This window comes from Pieris brassicae, chromosome 4 (genome assembly GCF_905147105.1).
Source record: "Pieris brassicae chromosome 4, ilPieBrab1.1, whole genome shotgun sequence".
Lineage (NCBI taxonomy): Eukaryota > Metazoa > Arthropoda > Insecta > Lepidoptera > Pieridae > Pieris > Pieris brassicae.
In genome coordinates, this window is record NC_059668.1 from 7,493,421 (window position 1) to 7,512,836 (window position 19,416).

Sequence of the window (19,416 nt, forward strand, 5' to 3'; positions counted from 1 at the left end):
GGCTTGGTGCCATCAGCGTGTGATTCTCATCCCGGTGGTCGATCGCCAGATTTTCTTATATGTGTCATTTGACACTAGGCCGTACGGTGAAGGAAATCATCGAATTGACAATATAGTGAATGGTGTGTTTTGGACATATGGCTGATCACCTATTTGCCTATTGGAAAAAACAAATAACGAGCAGTAGAAATCCGAGGCTCAGGCGTAAAAGGTTGTACCGCCATTGGTTTTTTTCTATCTAGACAAACATACCCAAACATAGTGATACAGTATTAAGAGGATATATATACTGTACAGATATATTATGTAATAAAACAAACGTAAAATTTATATTAAGTATATATAAAGTATTTACAATATTAGTTCTTATTCTAATGCATAATATTATATATAGCACCAGCTCCACATGAGTGGGTTATAACTTCATAATAATCTTAGCGACTGATCAAATCAAATTAGCATTGATAAACAGTATACATACATAACTCAAGACGCTTGACGCGATATATTGTGCTATTATTTACTGTATGTACCAATTATATGACGGAATACTAGGCTAGTTTTATATTACGTCCTTACATATGAAATTGGTGTTTTTTTTAAAGCAAAAAGTTAAAACGGGAAATGAGTCATGGTTTTCGAAATAATTGCACGAGTAAATAGCTGTAAAAATTGAATTAGGAATTCCAAACCAACGAGAAGATATTTAGGGTAAAAGTAAAGTAAGTAAAATACTACATTCATTGTCATATGAATAAAAAAAATGTGTGCGTATACTAGTGTACACACAGTTTAACAAAAGGTTTTTATTATCATAGACATGAATACAAATAACACAATTATTTCATTTTACCTTATTACTACTAAGATTATTACAGAATTGTAATAGATTTATTACTATCATTGTTATCGAAATATATTTTGTTTATTATTGGCTTCGAATCAACCGTTTTAGGGACAAGAAAAGATGGCACGTAACGGAAAAATGTGACGCGTAACCCAAAAATGTGACGGTATTTTTTTCTAACGCCGATAAAGAAGTTTCACTTCAAAAAATATTAGACAATTTTTGGGGCGCTCAACGTAAGTAGAGCAGGTGTTGGTCAACCTATGAAGTCGGACTTCCGTTAAAGTAAAACGGTTAAGGATTTGCGTGTGTTCAAGTTCATTAGAACATGCAAAATGAATAATTTATTGAGATTTATTTAATAATCGAATACTTTATAACAAGGAAGTTAGCGTTTTGAGCTGCTTTGGATTAAAAAATGATGATCTATTGATGTATATGTGATAGTAAAAAATATATATTTTTGTCTGGTTGGTGGCTGATTTGTGTGTGTGTGACTTACTTCATAAATGATTTCTTCTTGTTGTTTCATTTATGTATTTATGATGAAAAATCTACCTTACATATATTTTAACAACTTACAGCAGTGAATTATGCCCAGATTTCAGATTTTTGTTAGGTTTAATTTTGTAGTTTGCTAGGTTCAACTAGGAAAGTTGATTAGTTACTTGGTTAAGTAATATTAGTTTATTTTGGTTAAATACTACTCAAGAATGTCTATACCAGGGCTGATACAGGTAAGGTAACCCCCCTTCTGAGCCTAGGTATAGCCATTCTTTATTTTTATTTATTTTTCGTGTAAGAATATGGAATTTAAAAAAAATCTAAGCTACAACCTTTTTAGGTGTGGGCCTCAGATTTCTGTATCTGAGTCATGATCATTTGTTAATCGAATAGGCAAGTAGCTGATCAGAATTCCGTGCCTGACACGCGCCGTCGACTTTTTGGGTCGATGGCCGGTTTCCTCATGATGATTTCCTTCACCTCGAACTAATGTTAAATACGCACAGAAAGAAAATCCATTGGTGCACAGCCGGGGATCAAACCTACGATCTCAAGGATGGGAGTCGCACGCTGAAGGCACTAGGCGAACACTGCTCATAGAAACCTTCCTATGGTATCCTTTTAGAAATATGAGCTACCGTTAAGATGGCAAGAAATTTTTAGTAATTAGATTTTTTACATACAATTTACTACGTTACTTGTGGAAAGCAAAATAACTGAATTGTTAAAACCTATTATAAAGTAGGTCACGGATATACTCATTTTAAAAATATATTTGGTTTTATTTAAAGTGAAAAGAAACTTATCATAGTTGTAGTACGTTATCATCTAACTTTTGCTTTGGCATACTTCAGTGATTTTAGAACTAAATTTGCCTATTTTAATACTAAGTTCATTTCGAAACATTTTACATAAAACAAGTGAAAGGACGACATGTCAATACGTCTTGAAGAAGGCTCTCGTCTCGTCTCACCCAACTTTGGGAAACTTTTAATTAATATCGTATTTCATTACTTGATACCTATCATAGGAGCTTTGTGTTAATCCTACTTGTGAAGCGTTTGACATAAATTCAGAAGGGCTTTGATCTTGTTCGGTCTAAGAAACATATACGACAATATTTTTGATGCTAGTCGTTTCTTTGTATTTAGTTCATAGTAAAGTGATTCCAAGTTTTATAGATTATGTGTAGGTTTCGCAAGGAAATACATATATGTGCTATTTCATTGAAACATTGTGATTAGGTAACTTGAAGAGCCTCTCAAGTCTCTCTGTGATTCAGTAATAACATTGACAAGGGAATGTGACGCCCAATCAACACTTATGGTCATCGATATAGGTTTCCGACCAAACAAGGACATATGATGTATCCTGGGATTAATATAACTTATACTTTAACTATAATAGTTTTAATTAGTTTATAATAGTATATAAAATTATAAATGATTGTGACAAAGCTAAGCTTGTATAATATACAAAAATAGTACGAAATATATATATATAAATAAATATTTTTATAGAACTGGGGGCAAACGGGCAGGAAGCTCACCTGATGTTAAGTGATACCGCCGCCCATGGACACTCTCAATGAAAAAGGGCTCGCGAGTGCGTTGCCGGCCTTTCTTTAAGAATTGGTACGCTCTTTTCTTGAAACGCCCTAAGTCGAATTGGTTCGGAAATAATTCAGTGAGCAATTGCGCTGGCTGGCAGATAGTGGTGGTGCGCGGTATAAACTGCAACTGAAACGAAGCTTGGGTTACACTATCGTAGTTTCATAAAAAAAAAATTTACTTAAAAATATTCTATAGCCTATGTTTATCAAAAGAGTATCTAGAGGTTTTTTTTCCGCCGGCTTTTTAACTCGGCCTAAACCGTCTGTATAAATATTTTTTATTCCATCAGGAAAAACGTAGGGGGAAATTCTAATGGGGATTTTTTTTTCAATTCTGTCCTGTAGTTTTCGAGACTTAACATATAAACCTTAAATTATAAACCTTTCCTCTCTATAATAGGAAGAGTAGATGATATGTCTACTATCGACAAACAGCGGATTTTACGACATAAAATAAATATTTTTTAATTGAGTTTAATCTATAGAAAATTGTTTTTTAAATTTACATAGAAATAGATGTACCTATGCTGATCCGAGGAGATCAATACAAATAGTAAACTGTTGTTAAATATTCAATACCGCTAAAGCAGATGCAAAATCACCGATTCCAAATCCGTATTCTGAACATGCAATTTGTAGTGCACAGTGAAAAGCCTACAATTCGTCACCTACGATAGCTTATTCTCTACATTCACGAAATAATACCATTTTCCCACAACGTAAAACAAACGAAAACGAACCTTAAGTTAGAACAAAAAGGACTACAATACTTGAAGGTAGGAAATTTCAAACGTACACAACATCCAGTTTAAATAGAGCCCCAACATTTGTTACAATATTTACCTAAAACTGCAGCGCGACCGACCGAGAGGGTTCAATGTTAAATGGTGGTGAATAGAAACATCGCGTCAGTCGTAGCTGCAAAGTGCATCTAGTTAGGGAGGCTGGGTACAATATGCCATCAATATTGCCTGCTTTCCGGGCTTCCTCTTTCAAAATGGCGCTGATACAATGGCGAGATATAGCGAAGTAATTACTCATAGATGGATTTAATGTTTTCAGTCGTCTATTTTTTATTTTGATTAAAGTTTTAATCGTAAACAACGCAGTTTAAGTTTATAAAACACAGAGCGATTTAGAAATGCGTTATTTTCATAAAGCGTGAAAGTGTTTCTTATCGATCACCAATTTTACGCTATTTATGTGTCGCAGAAATATCGTCACTCCATTAATATTGACTTGATTTTATATGGGTAAAATGCGGGCACAAAATACACGAATAACTATCGTACAATATTTAATTAAATGACACTTTTATTAAATTACAATGAGCAGCGAGCCCAAGGCACCGAACTTACTTTAAATCGCAACCTCAAGCAACTCAATCCAACGCCAATCCAACCTCGCATTACCACAGTTCACCACTAATTTTTAATCAGAACAATCCTGCGTTCCCTGTACGCACCGTAAAATCAAGATGGCGCCTTGCCCACTCGAGGCATTTGTTCTTCTGTTCTGATTGGTCGTAACAATATTCGTAATTTTATCCGTTAAGTCAAGTAAATAAATGAAATGAAATTATGATTCTCAAAAGTCAAGAAATCTCAATCAATAACTAAAGCAAACATACAAATTAACGGTCAATTGACTGTAACACAACATTGCTGATAATCCTAACATTCCCTGACATATGTATGTATTACTGCTTAAAGAAAGCTAATGGTATAAGGTGTATTTGTATGCATATCACTTATTGATTGTGTTACTCAAATTTAATATTAAATTAAATAAATTAATGGCAATACAACCATTTTTTAGGTCTGGGCCTCAGATTTCTATATCTGTTTCATGATCATTTCTTCTGTGCCTGACGCACGCCGTCGACTTTTTGGGTCTAAGGCAAGCCGGTTTCCTCACGATGTTTTCCTTCACCGTTCGAGATAATGTTATGCGCACATAGAAAGAAAATCCATTAGTGTACGTACACCCGGGGATCGAACCTACGACCTCAGGGATGAGAGTCGCACGCTAAAGCCACTAGGCCAACACAGCTCTTTAATATAAAAAAAATAATTTTACAATTTATAAAATACTTTATTAAACATAAGAGCTCTGTATTATAATAGCTCTGCGTTCAGTCATTTGAGACTCATCACTTTGTCTCAAAATTTGAAGACACTTTACATCGAGTGTTCAATAGATGGAACTCAGCCGAAGTTCCGCTGCGAAAGGAATTGAAATTTGTATCGGGAATGCTCAAATATAACAGTAAAGTCAGCTTTCCTATGAATTTGATGTAACATCAAATACGTTTATGTCAACTGTACAATTGTTCAGAAACACACTATCAGAGGATTTAGTGTTAATAAGTACCATATTAACTGTTTGGTCTATTTGTTTAAATACAATTTGGCCACACACGACGGCGAATTATTTTGAAATATTATAATTATTGCAAGCATATGTAATAAATATTGACCTTTAGCAATTTGGAAGTCATGTTACTTGCTTACATTGTTACTTAATAATAATAATAATAATTAAGCCTCATTTATTCCTCGAAAAATTACAACCGGAATTTTAACCGGATTTAAGCTATTTGTATTATTATAAACTTATTATTATTTAAATAATTTTTAAATTTAAATTTTCCGATGTTTAAGACAGACCCTTCAGACTTTCTCCTGGCATATTTATAAGAGTACTTCAAAACATAATGCAAAAGCTTAATTGGACACAAAAATTTATAATTATTGACGGTAATTACTTAAATAATTAAGATTTGCTGACTACATCGTTTTATTCACAAAAACATCACGACAAATAGAGGAAATGATAAACGTACTCTGTTCTGTTAGCCGAGCATAGGATTAGAATTAAACAAAAACAAAACAAAAATAATAACAAATCACGTACAAGATCCTTTCCTAATTAAGGGATACCACTAAGAATACGTGCAGAAACACATCTACTTTGGTGAGGAAATAAAAAAATTCACGGCATCATGATGAAGTTAATAGGAGAACTAGGAGAACATTGCTACTTAAGAAAAATATATAAAATACATCGAAGGAAAATTAATTTTAAAATTTCCCTAACACTTTGTATACGTAACTATGTAAATCCAGACCTAGCTCACCTATTACCATGCTTACAGTTACGTGATCACAATCTACACAAACTTAGTACGCTTACGTTATAGACACTGAGTTCTTTTAATCTAATACCAATTATAATCGCCAGGCGCCATATTTTTTTCTTAATAGATGTAAGAAATAATAAAGCCTTAAAAGGTATATTAATGATGTACTAAGTTCATATTTCATGTGATCTACGGGTTTGCTACAAAACTAAACTGCTACATGGTATACACGTTACACTCAAAGGCAAGGTTGTATGAGGTAACTGTGGCTCGGCTATGTTATTTCCTCTTTGTGTTCATTTTCATTATCATGAGAGCAATGCTATGTCTAAATGTTCTGTTATCCGAGTAAATGTGAGGTCTATTATTTTTCCTTAAACAGTAAGACTGGTAGAAAATTTGGTAGACGTTATATTGCGTTTTACAGAATCAATTTCTGAGGTATCAGCGAAAAATTCTTTGCAATTTAAATTAGTTTTAACCAATCACCAAGTTTAAGATTATAATAAGTTTATATATAAGTTATACTTTAGTTTAACATCGGACGTCGAGGCAGAATATGTAATTCTATCCGTATCACCACGACGTCCGTTGCGGTCGTTCCACAACTGAGCGTATTAAAGGCAATTTTTTCCGCGCACTGCCACTATGAGGAACCAGCTACCCACAGAAATATTTCCGAACCAACTCGACTTAAGGTCCTTCTGGACCGACCAATTTCTAAGAGATCAGCAACGGACTCGCGAGCCCTCTGGCGTTGAATATATAATCATAATATCAAATGAATATGTTGTTTAAATTTAATAATTAAATTTCGGCTACAATTCTACAATTATTTATGGCGAAACATTTGTTCAACGAATCGACTATTAAAAAAATAAGAAAACTATATAATAGCAATGAATGTATACAAATAATAATTAAAATACAAATCGATAGTATTGTCTTTTGTTAACATAGCTTTTACACATTAAGAAAACACTTTTTAAACGGATTGAAGCAATGTATTATTATTATAAACTTATAATTATTTACATAATTTTAAATTTAATTTTTTCCGACGTTTCGCGTGCTTTACAGCGAGACAAAAGGTGTTGAATGTCAAAAGTATCACAGCTGTAGAGAGAGTTGTATTATCTGTATTTATTTCCCCGGAGTTGGTATCGACTAAAATATGACGGGTTATTGCAGAAATGACTCACGGTGTCCTCTATTTTCGCGGATTGTTTTTCTTGGGGTTTTAATTTGGATATTATTGGATCCCAGGTGTTTGATAATTTTAGGCCGTCTTCTCTATTGAAATTGAGGTGTTTTTTTTATTTCAATGGCTTCGCGTACCAATCTTGGGAGGCATCATCTTTCTTTCGCAAGTACTTTCACACGCAACTATGTAAATGTATTGTTAGTCAAAGCGTATGTTGTGATTAGGCCTGTCTACTGTGTGTTCACAGACTGCTGATTTTGTGTGTCGTCTATGTCTTATGTCCGCAATGTGTTCTTTGAGTCTGCTGGACATATTGCGTTTAGTTTGCCCTATGTAAGACAGGCCACAGTCGCAATCCAATTTGTATATACCTGCATCTTGCAACGGGGTGTTACTTTTGAGTGGTCTTAGGAATTGCTGAATCTTCTTGTGCGACTTGAAAATTGTATTAATAGAAGCTCGTTTTAGGATCCGGCTAATTCTATCTGTAACTCCCTTTACATATGGCAGGTAGGCTGGCTGCCGGGGAACTGTTTGTGTCTTGGTTTTGTTTCTGTAATGCAGCCGGGGGATGCGCCGCTTGTTTCGGTGTAGCACCTGTTTTACATGCTGTAGTTCCTCCTCGAGGTGGGCAGCATCACAAAGACGTTGGGCTCTCTGGAACAAACATTTAACGACAGAAAGCAGTTGTGAAGGGTGGTGGTGGGATTCACCATTGAGGTACCTATCTGTGTGGGTTGCCTTTCTGTGTATTTTGTGACCTAGTGTGCCATCTGTTTTGCGTAAGATGTTTTTGCGCTGCCTCCAATCTGTTTCCGATAATATCCGTTTCATTTTGGATTTGAATGTGTAGTCGTTGATACTCTGTTCTGGCTCGCAAGGGCGCTGCCGGCCGATTAGGAATTGGTAAGCTTTTTTCTTAATGTGTAAAAACTATGTTAACAAAAGACAATACTTATTCCAAATTATTTTTTTCGTTATAATTCAATTGTTTTTCGAAAACCATGATTCAATTAATTTTCATTAAAATTTTAAATGTTTGTATCTTTTGTAAATATGGATGAATGTTTCGAAGAATAAATGAGGCTTCGTTATTATTATAATTGGAATACTTACGTATTCTTAAAATATTTGCAGAAAACTTTAGAATTTAAATCTTTATTAATTGCAAGCAACGCTTAATTGAAACTTAAAGAAATTGTTTCGCAAATACCTTTTCTAATAAAGTAAAGTAGTTTCTAGCAGTTAGAAGGTTACCGAGGGAAAAATTTAATTTACTGGTAGTACATTACACAGTTATCTTAGCGATTGGTGTGAGTTCAAGCGATTTTAGCTTTATTTTAGAAAAGATTACTAATTCTTATAAAGCCGTCAACGCATTTGCAAGCCTTCTTACATTGAGAGTGAGCATGGGCGGCGGTATCACTTAATAGCAGGTGAGCCTCCTGTTCTTAAAGAAAAGTAATAATATAAATTTAAGTAAACAGAAGACGACATGAATCATCACACCATTCACAAAACCTTGTAAAAAGTAATGCAGAGATTTTTTTTAGAAATTGTGTTTTAGTAAAGTTTAAAATTAATATTCTGTTGCCTAGACTTAATTTGAGCGCGTGAATGTAACCTAACAATTTTACTTGAATAGTTGATAATTATCCGAAATTAATAGAGTATTTGTATAGGCTTACAATACACAATTATTATGCAGTGGATGAAACTACAGAAAATTCGGTGAGAGCTCTCATTGAGAGTATTATTTTTTATGATAATTCTTAATTCGATTTTGAGTTCGTAGCCTAGGTGTTGTTTGTATAAATAAATATATAAAGTTTTTGACCTAGCTAATTGCAATTTAATGGTGATGTGAAAACCAACTTTTGATTTGTAATAATAAAGGTCGTTTGAAATGTACATGATAATGTATATAAATGTAAGTTCGTGGATGTTAAAAAAACTACGTTTTTTTAATCTAAAACTGACATTATGTTAAGAGTTATGTTTACACTCACATTGCCAGCAGACTCGCAAGGCTGGCCTGGCCTATTAGGAATTGGTAAGCTTTTATCTTTAAGGAATTGAATTGTTTCTGGTAAATGTTGGTAAATTGAGAGTTTTATGATCCTTAAATAAGCAGTGTTTGATCGGAAATAAAATGACATCAGGTTTAATACCAGCCTCGGAATCATATCATAGGTTAATTATATTGTTACGAGGATGGGTTGACTGCAATGTTTATCGATTTTAGTTCTATTCTAGTTAGTGAAGGTGATTTCTGACTGTTTCAGGTGAGGATCAATCGCATATTAGAAAATTGTAATTTGCATAATGTTACCCCTGTTTTCAAAAGGCTGAAACATTTTTTAGTCAAGTGTAGACAAGCTACTCAGTACCACTGCTGCCTAGAAGGTTCTCGAATATCGTTCAAGATTATTCCCAGGGATATATTGGCGACCCGAAACGCGACCCATTAATTCAGTTTCAAATGCGATTCCACGATATTAACATTCAAAAGATACAGTGCTAATAGTGAAGTCAGTCATCAGTTAGTGTATTTCGCGCATAATTTGGGTTTTTTGTGTAATTAAATTCCTCGTTGATTTACTAAAAATAAACTCTTGAAGAGATCTGCTCTTCTATCCGATCCACTAGCTAGTAAAAATATTTTTGCTTTATTTCTAGCTCAACATATAAAACTAAGAAAGCTTACACTGTGACCGCAGCCTTACAAATTCACACTTCTAACCAAGTTTTTTCTCTTTTTTATCGCTGTTTGCTTTTAGCTGTACTTTTACAGCTTTCGCAATTACCATACCGGCTTAGAAGGCTTCATGGTTGCGAAACCGAAGAGCTTTTTTCATATTAATAAGGGAAATGTTGCTTATAGCAAATTTTGTTGTATTCTATAAAAAATCTTATACCTATTTATATACAGTTTGTGAGTGTGTCAATTATATATAAGCTTCTTGACTTGTTATTCTTAGCGTAGGTGGCGTTCTTGAACGATAATACTCAAGTTATGACGTCAAAGTAACGATTTACTGTCTATGTCTACTCGTATCTTTGATATATATCGAAATATGTGGGTAGTTAAAAAAAACTCACATTTCGTACAGTTTTTATGATTAAGGATATTATTTATCGAATTTTAGAACATTTCGTTGCAGTAAAAACGTCCAGTCATTATGAAGGAGGTCAAGGAATCGGATATCGATAAAAAATGTCAGAGAACAAAGGCTGTGTCAAACTTCAATTAGAAAAGAAATTAATTTTAATAAATCACATTTCCTGCTGATTTCAAGATAAAGGTATGAATATACTGAGGTAGTTTCAGTTATTTGTACACACTGGGTTATGGTTTTCGTGTACCCAATTTCATATGTTTTTTGCAGTGTTGACTTCAGCGTGCGACTTTCATCCCTGAGGTCATAGGTTTGATCCCCGGCTGTGCACCAATGGACTTTCTTTCTATGTCCGCATTTAACGTTCGCTCGAACGGTGAAGGAAAATATCGTGAGGAAACCGGCTTGCCTTAGAAGTCAACGGCGTGTATCAGGTATAGAAGGGTGATCACCTACTTGCCTATTAGATTAACAAATTATAATGAAAAAGGTTGTAGCGCCATTTTTATAAATTTCATAGTTTTATGCGGTAAATAAATATTTTTATATTTATTTATGACCAGTACCGGTACTTAAACAAGTAACTAATCAACTTTCCTAGTTCCTAGCAATCTACAAAAATAAACCTAACAAAATTCTGTAATTGGCCATAATTCACTGCTTAATGTAAGCTGTTAAAATATATGTAAGCTAGCATCATAAATACATAAATGAAATAACAAGAAGAAATCATTTATTTAGTAACTCACACACACATAAACATACGTGCGCACAGAAATACCAAAATACGTATTATATTTTACTAGGGTAGTCCGTTCAAGGTAATTAGTTAATAAAGACTTTTGGTTTGGTAATTTTAACAAGCTGTTGCCTGCCTACATAAAAATAAATATTTTGTGTAATTTCAGCCCATCGTTCGCTAGAATGATTTGTCTATCAGAGACGACAACAGCTGTTGGTATCGATCCAACAGGAGCTCAGTGCATCCTCAACCTATTCAAGGGTAGGGTCAAACCAGGAGTGCAATTAAAAAACTTTTTGAGCTGCTCCTAATTAGAAATGCTTGATATTCAGACGTTGGTACTCCACTGTAATTGCTTTCAAATTAGTGAAACGAAAAAAAGATGGCGGCTGTATAAAGAAGTGATTATGTACAAGTTTTAATTAAATGAGTACTTGCTTTTAGTCGAAGACTCTTTCAGTAGCAAGCTTATAAGGATGGAAAAATTGATGCGGTCTGCGTGAAATTCGTGATAACTATAAGTAACAGCTCCATAGCTTTGTAGTGGATTTATAAATGAAGGGATGTATAAAACTAAAGACGAAGTTGAATTTCGTTTGTTTTGAATCTGTCAATATCATCTGTAGCCCCCACAATATGCGAATATAATCAATACGATGACGTCATACCCTGAATCGCGCTATTCCGACATCGTCAGTGGATAGCTAGTCTCAAGGATATAGAGGCTTTACTATACATAATGTAACTAAACCTAGTCAAAAGAGAAAGTGCACTAGGATTCCCTGTTTCCCTGTGTCCGGTTATGTGTTGTCCATTCGACGCACTATTATTCTAACTCTGATCTGTAATACTTTAAATATACAATTTAAATTAATTATAAATATTTCCTTAAGTCGAATTTGTTATTTACTAAAAAATAAAAAATAAACTTTATAACACATACTAATTGTGTACTTGAAAAGTGCACTAAGATTCCCGGTGTCGTGGGAAGTTAGTCTCTTCCATTTGAGATATTAATAATTGTACGTATTAAAAATTGTAATAACTATTTATACACATCGAGCAGCACATTACTTTCTCCATATGTGATGAACCCAAGAATCCCGCCTTCTCAATACAGGAAAGTATGACAGTATCATTGATTTACGCGCAGATTGTAAATCTCACATAAACATCTTTAGTTTTACAATGGAAACGTTCACTTATACAATCGCTAACAAAAAAAACGACTGAGCCACGTTACAATAAAAAAAAACATTTTTGCAAGTGAGCCAAATAGTAAAAAAATTCATCCAATAAATTGACGCAGGCTTTTACTTTGACAAACTTATTATAAAGACATGGATTTTGTATATTTTTGGCAGGTAGTTACAATTGTCCAGCTCTAATCTGTGAAACCACAAAATATTTCAGTGGTTGGAATTTCTTAACAAATACGATTGACGTCTCTCTTATAAAACAACAACGTTCTTGCAAAATATAGAACAGAAAGAACGAAAAAATTATGTTAAGTTATAAGTAAGTACACTTGCCCCTAAACTAAGATTCCATGTGCTTGACATAATCATTTCTTCGTATTCATTTCATACAATTTAAAATTAAACACAACACATTGAAAAAACACTAAACATTTATTTATCGAATTTTCTCCCTAGTCTATGGTATCGTTTCAATCTACTGAAAGAAAGACGCAACCAATTAGCAAAATATGCAAACATTTCGCTTTCACAAGTAAGTTTGCACAATTATATCCTTATTACACTGTTCGAGGAATCGCAAAATAAACGTTTTAGATGCGTCATCTACACGGAGTGGCACTAATGAACCGTAGACACAAAAGTGCACATTTTACAATTTTGACGTTCGCTAACGATGCTATAGCTGGGAGACATTATTTGCTTTCAGAAATTCCTCGACTAAATCTTTGCGCTTTAATGGGAATAGAAATATCGATATATATTTTTTATATATTACTGCCACGTTTGGAAATGCTTTAATTGGAATCACCGAGAACCTTGAAATCATTAATGATATTTAATTTACATAACTAGTGCGTGCTTTGATCGTTCTAAATTTATCTAGTTTTATTTAAGTTATACTTGAAATGTTAGGTTAATGTTGCTGTATTTTTTTTAAATAATAGGAGTGCGAGCGGGCAGGAGTGTCATCTGATGTTAAATGATATGAACACTCACATTGCCAGAAGACTCGCAAGTGCATTGCTGGCATTTCGAGAATTGGTACGCTCTTTTCTTGAAGGACCCTACGTCGAATTGGTTCGGAAATTCTTCAGTGGGCAGCTGGTTCCACATATTGGTGATGCGTAGCAAAAACTGCCTTAAAAAGCGCTCAATTGTGGAATGATGGACGTCGAGGTGATACAGATGGTATTTTGTATTCTGCCGTGACGTCCAATAATGAAACTCAACTACAGGTGTTAGTCCGAACAACTCGTCTGAAGACTCTCCATGGCATTACAAAACGCAAAGAGACTCTTGACAGTAGTATCTCAACGCAACGCTAAGGGATCAAGCTGCACGGAAAGTGACTGGTCGATGTTGATTGATTTCCACGACTTCTACACAAACATGTCAACGTAGTAATGAAACGTAGCATTCAAAACTTTACAAGCTCACCGGCGTCACGAGCAACGATTTGCTATATAAATTGACTATAGACACTCGAATATTTACCCTTAGACTGGAGTAGTAAAATAACAAACTTATCAGTTTTATTATTATATTATTTACAATAATATACATGGTTTGAAACAATAAAAAAATTGGGACACAAACAATGAATATATGAAATAAGAAATTTCAACTAAATGTTTAATGAGACCTGCTTAATGACTAGCAAGGCAGATGGCTAGCGTGAAACGCTCGGCTTTTCCAGAGTTTTTCTTTTGACATCGTAAAAACTTAAATCAGGAATTATAATTTCAATTGTCCTCGTATTTTGCATTGAGAATTGCACTGTCGTTTTATTTATCTATTATTTCAAACCAAATACGTAAACTAAATTATCATAAAAAATATTTAGATTTTTTATATACTTTGTTGCAAAATTGTATTTCATAATTAAATAATAAAGATGGCAACGTGTGGCCTTATCAGTGTCCAGCGATCTCTATATTATATTATATATATATATATATAAATAAATAAAATATGTTTTTTTTTCATTTTAAGTACAATTGCATTACAATGTGTACGATTTGGGAACCCTTTTAAGTAAAAAATACCTAAAATATATATTAATAAATAAGATTTTCATTGTGTCGTCCTTTTAATTAGGTGCGACGTAAACTATGTATTTTTACCATAATTCTTTAGTGAAAGTTGATATTGCTTTCTGCTACCTCTAAAAAATATTATGGATTCAAACTTAATTTTTCGTTATAGTTAAAACGAATTTTATATCTACAGGACTTTTTACTAACCCAATGCATACATGAACGTGTATTTGATATGTTTTAAAAGCTACCTTATGCTATAACACTGTACTTTTCAAAAGAAATGTAGCTAGTATGGAAGCCAGCATTCAATTCAGTACATAAACAGTGAATCGTGTGAATGGTGTATTTAGTTAGTGAAACTGTGCAAGAAATTACTTGGACTTTGAGCTACATCTAGGCCAGATTTCCTGTTGGATGTTATTAAGCTTTCAAATAAATTATTGCAATTTGCAATGAATTGAATTAGGTTCATTTTCTTTTCACGCTCCATATTTTAAGTGGACTATTAAATTCATTACACCATATTATTAACGTTTTTATATTTGAAAACCGATAACTTGATTGTTAGACCACCTAACCGATATTTATAATCTGTTCATGCTAGTAGGAAACGTTAATATAAATTACTAAGATCAATTGGTTTTAGTGACAGCTATATAAAAAAATGAATGGCGTTACCAGCTTTTTAGGTCTGGGCCTCAGATTTCTGTATCTGTTTCATGATCATTTGTTAATAGAATAGCCAAGTAGGCGATCAACCTTCTGTGCTTGACGCACGCCGTCCACTTTTTGGGTCTAAGGCAAGCTGGTTTCCCTACGATGTTTTCCTTCACCGTTCGAGCGAATGTTTAATGCGCACATAGAATGAAAATCTATTGGTGCACAGCCGGGGATCGAACCTACTTAATAACAGCTATAAGACAATAAATAAAATTAATTAATACTAATACTTATATTACATACTTTACGTCTTTCTTACAGTAATCAATCATGGATATATGATTTGAATACAAACAACAAAATAACAACCTGTCAACAGAAAAATAAAGGACAAGATTAGAAGTACAATATGAAAAAAAAAACTATTGCAAAAACTTTCAGTGGAAATGAACGTGTCACACAACTCGCATAAACAATGACGAATGAACAAATATGGTAACAAGGTGGAAAGAATCACCAGGGAATGAGATACATCTTCTTGCAAGGTGAGAGAAAGAGCATAAAGTTGGTGGGGAAGATTGGCAGTCAAAATATCAAGATAGAGGGAGTTAGAGCAGATTGGAGACCAATTTACTCGTCCTTGATATTTTGTAAATAGTATGTTACAAGGCATAATTATTATTACTACTAAGATTTTAATAAAAATAATTAAATATAAGCCAATTTATTCAAGAGTGATTTGCACTAGTAACATTGAGTTATATAATTAATGTTTCACGTTCAGTTTTAAATTCACCTTTATTTCCGTTAAATACTTTTATTAAATGGGCTGGTACTCGCGTAAATTATAGACAGTAATACCAATTTTATAATTATAATTTTACAACTTGTCCATAAAACTTTATATTGTTTTACTGATTACCTTAAAATTATATTCAGGTTTAACACAGTTAACCGCTAACAGCACGAGATCTATTTACCAACAATTTTAGCTAAATTATTGAAATCCGGCCAACCTTCATCCGTGTCGTTTTTCTTTTCATTCTCTTTTAGTTCTCCTTTATCTTTGACTTCACTATAAACAGTACTAGTACTTTTATCCTCGGGCTGTGTGGTCGTTGTTTGTGGTTCAGTTTTTATCTTTTGATATTTAACTATAAGTTCTAAGATTTCATGTTGCATTCTCAATTTCAAATACGTTGTAATATTTTTCATAGCCATTCCAACGTATTGTCCAAACACAAAATCTTCAGATACTTGACTTGACAAGAATTCTCTACCTAATTGTACTAAAACATCTTTAACCAGAGTGCTAGCTTTATTATCACCAGCATTAATGTTAGATGGGACTAATTTTCCATTACTTTTTGATAGTTTGTCGTATTTGGGTCTAATCGCTGGTGGTCCCACTGCTACGGAAACGACTTCATCGTTTTCTATATCATCTTCGTTTAAAGGAGTTAGATGACCTGAAGGCTGTAAGCACATTTGAAATTTATTCTTAATAAATGGAATTTCTTAATTTGATCTTGTTTAATATCAGAAATCAATACACTTAAAATTCCCTATATGTTATAAACTATGTTTTAATTGGGATGTATTTTCTTTTCGTGCGTAATAATATTTACGTGTGCTTAAACCAGAGCTCGAACACACTCTGTGCACTTGTGTTTTTTTGTTGTTTATGCGCAATAAGCACTCGCTCTTACAGTAAAAAACAACACACCAACAACGAACAAAATCAACGAAATGTACCACAGAATGTTAATCAGTAATCACCTACATGTCTGTGTTGCTCTTTGATAAGACCCAAAGTAATGGATTTTTAAATTTTGCAAAGAAATATTCACAAATGCAATACGCCCTTGTACCATCTATTACGCAACGATGCAGGCCATACATCTAGTTTACATGTCCTATTGCGTCATTGTATAAGATTGACGAAGATCTATGTTGGCTTATTACTTGTTACGAGAAACAAGTCTACCAAATTACATAAAAGAGTAAATAATATATGTCACATATACCTTTTTTCTTAATTCCTTTGGACGTTGTGAGGTAGCGCGTTTTCTTGGTTCGCCTTCCCGAGGCAGCATGTGTCGTTTAGTGTGATAATGGTAGTCTCCTCTTAGATTTCGAGAATACCGCCTGTCTTCTAATGTTTGCCAAGCTTCCTAAATATCAGTTAGATTGAGATTTTTTGTCATATCGTGTTGAAATGGCAATATTTACCGGATTAATCGTCGTTTAATATTTCTAAGAATATACCTTGCATGTTGTGTGTGTTATGTGTTATACCGCTAAAAGTGTTTTTCTTTATAAATTGAAAATTACGGCAATATAATTTTGATGAAATAATAGTCATTTTGTAGTAAATATTTTGAAAGTGTGTTTATATTATTTATTAAATGAAAAATTACTTACGCTTAGTATGAGTGACGTTAAAATTAAAATCGAGAAATGTACGTTCATTGTTCGTAATCTTTGATTTCCAACTGTTGATGCTACGAACAATGCTAGTATGATCAAGATCTTGTTGATAAAACATTCTTAAACAATGTACAACAACAATAATCTCAAGAATAGTAGGATGCTTGTTATATATTATTTTTATTATCATATTATCTATCTAAAAATAAACTAAAACATTAAAAGTTTTGGTCTAGTTGCGTGATCCCTAACATCTGAGGTCGTAAGTTTGTTTGTCCCACTCCACACTCGCTCATATGGTAAAGGAAAATATCGCGTGATTATGGGCATGCCTTAGTCATTCACAAAGGTAGACCGTGTGTGACAGACACGGAAGACATCTGCCTATTAAAAGAAACAACTGATAACGAAACAAAACAGAAATCTGAGGCCAATACCAAGGCTTGTAGCGCCACTGTTGCTCTAAACAGATACTATGGTTGTCCAACTAATTCTTTAATTTGAAAAACATAAATAACATTATACAGCAACTTAGATGTATATTATACATGCCTATTTGCAACAGTATATACTAATTAAAGGAGGCAGAAATGCGTGAAGAGAGATGCGACATTATGGTTAAAACTATGTGTATTTGATTGAACACTACTAGCATATATACAGTTAAATTAATAATTTATATTATAATTCCTAGGATTTATAACGTAAACTAGAATCAGTTCCCGTTGGATAGTTATAATATACGCCTACGTGCCTGGCGTGGGTGCGAAAATTAATAATTTAGCTTAAAGAATTATCTCGTAACAAAAACTGTATTTTTAATACGAGTATCTTAATATATACGAACGAGATACACGTCGTCATCAGCCGTCCTAATTTAGTCTACTAGGTTCATTCTGATATGTATCTTTAATGCCCTTTTGAATTGGTTAAACCCCCTAATATTACGAATTTTAGACGGAAATTCGTCAAATAATTGCACACCCTCATACTTAATAGGCTTCTTCAAATAATTTCTACGCGGTTTTGGCAAGATAAGCAAACTCGTTCGACGAGTATTGCGTGTTGCAATGGTATAATATTACGCATACGGCTGTCAAGCTTGAGGTTTTGTATCTAGATCTAGCCTATACCAATGGATTTTCAATTACATGTACAGGAATGAAAACGACATACGGTGGATAGAGATGTTCCATGAAACAGATATAGGAATGTGTTAAGCTTATGCTTAGTAGGTTATGTTATATACATAACATACATATATACCTAGTCTAGCCATAAATACTGAAACAATGTAAAAAAAAATCTCATCCGTAAACAATTTTTTTCTGTGACCTCTCTTTGCGTACCGCTCCAGTAGTTGTTTCGGTTTTACCAGTTGCCAATTTCATTCCTCTCTACACATCGTCGCATTCGATGGAAACACTGAGAAAAGCAGTGGGCCCATTCTTCCTTAGGCATTTCTTCTATGACATTTTCGCACGCTTTCACCGCATCAGGGCTCGTAAAGCGAATACCTCGAATTTTATCTTTAGTTCTTGGGTATGAATAAAAGTCACAGGGCGCTAGGTCAGGACTGTATGGCTGATGACTCATCTTGACACCTGCCATGGTCAAGTATGCACCAGTCCATGGGAATGTGTTTCTGGTCGTCGGTTAAAGTATGGGGAATCCACCTGGTACAAAGCTTCCTGACGCCTATATTCGTATAATATTTTTTGAACTTGACTCATGCCAATGCTTAGACTTGCCCGTATCTGCTGCTAAGTAACTCTCTTATCTTCCTCTATCATGCGTCGCATAGCACTGATGTTATCTTCAGTAGTCGCTGTTAAAGAACGTCCGAAGCAAAGAGAAAAAGAAAGCACACAACGAGAGTGATAATAAATCATTCACCAACAATTTTTTCGCGTTTGGT

At 33.7% G+C, this 19,416-nt stretch overlaps 1 protein-coding gene across 1 annotated transcript; it reads right to left on the reverse strand.

Annotated features, from left to right (window-relative positions):
* Positions 1-15,871: 15,871 nt before the first annotated feature.
* Positions 15,872-17,554, reverse strand: LOC123708671. The gene is made up of 3 exons (XM_045659494.1): positions 17,493-17,554; positions 17,096-17,242; positions 15,872-16,544 (listed from the first exon to the last, which is right to left on the reverse strand). Exons 1-3 carry the CDS (start codon positions 17,538-17,540, stop codon positions 16,041-16,043), a joined length of 699 nt encoding a protein of 232 aa, XP_045515450.1. The 5' UTR covers positions 17,541-17,554; the 3' UTR covers positions 15,872-16,040.
* Positions 17,555-19,416: the final 1,862 nt, after the last annotated feature.

Bases quoted from the DNA above. Each gene is read 5' to 3' on its own strand.
- LOC123708671 (XM_045659494.1), bottom strand. From the start codon at position 17,540: ATGAACGTACATTTCTCGATTTTAATTTTAACGTCACTCATACTAAGC. The intron at 17,243-17,492 runs GTAAGTAATTTT...ACTGATATTTAG, and splicing joins TAACGTCACTCATACTAAGC to GAAGCTTGGCAAACATTAGA. The intron at 16,545-17,095 runs GTATATGTGACA...ATGTGCTTACAG, and splicing joins CAAAGGAATTAAGAAAAAAG to CCTTCAGGTCATCTAACTCC.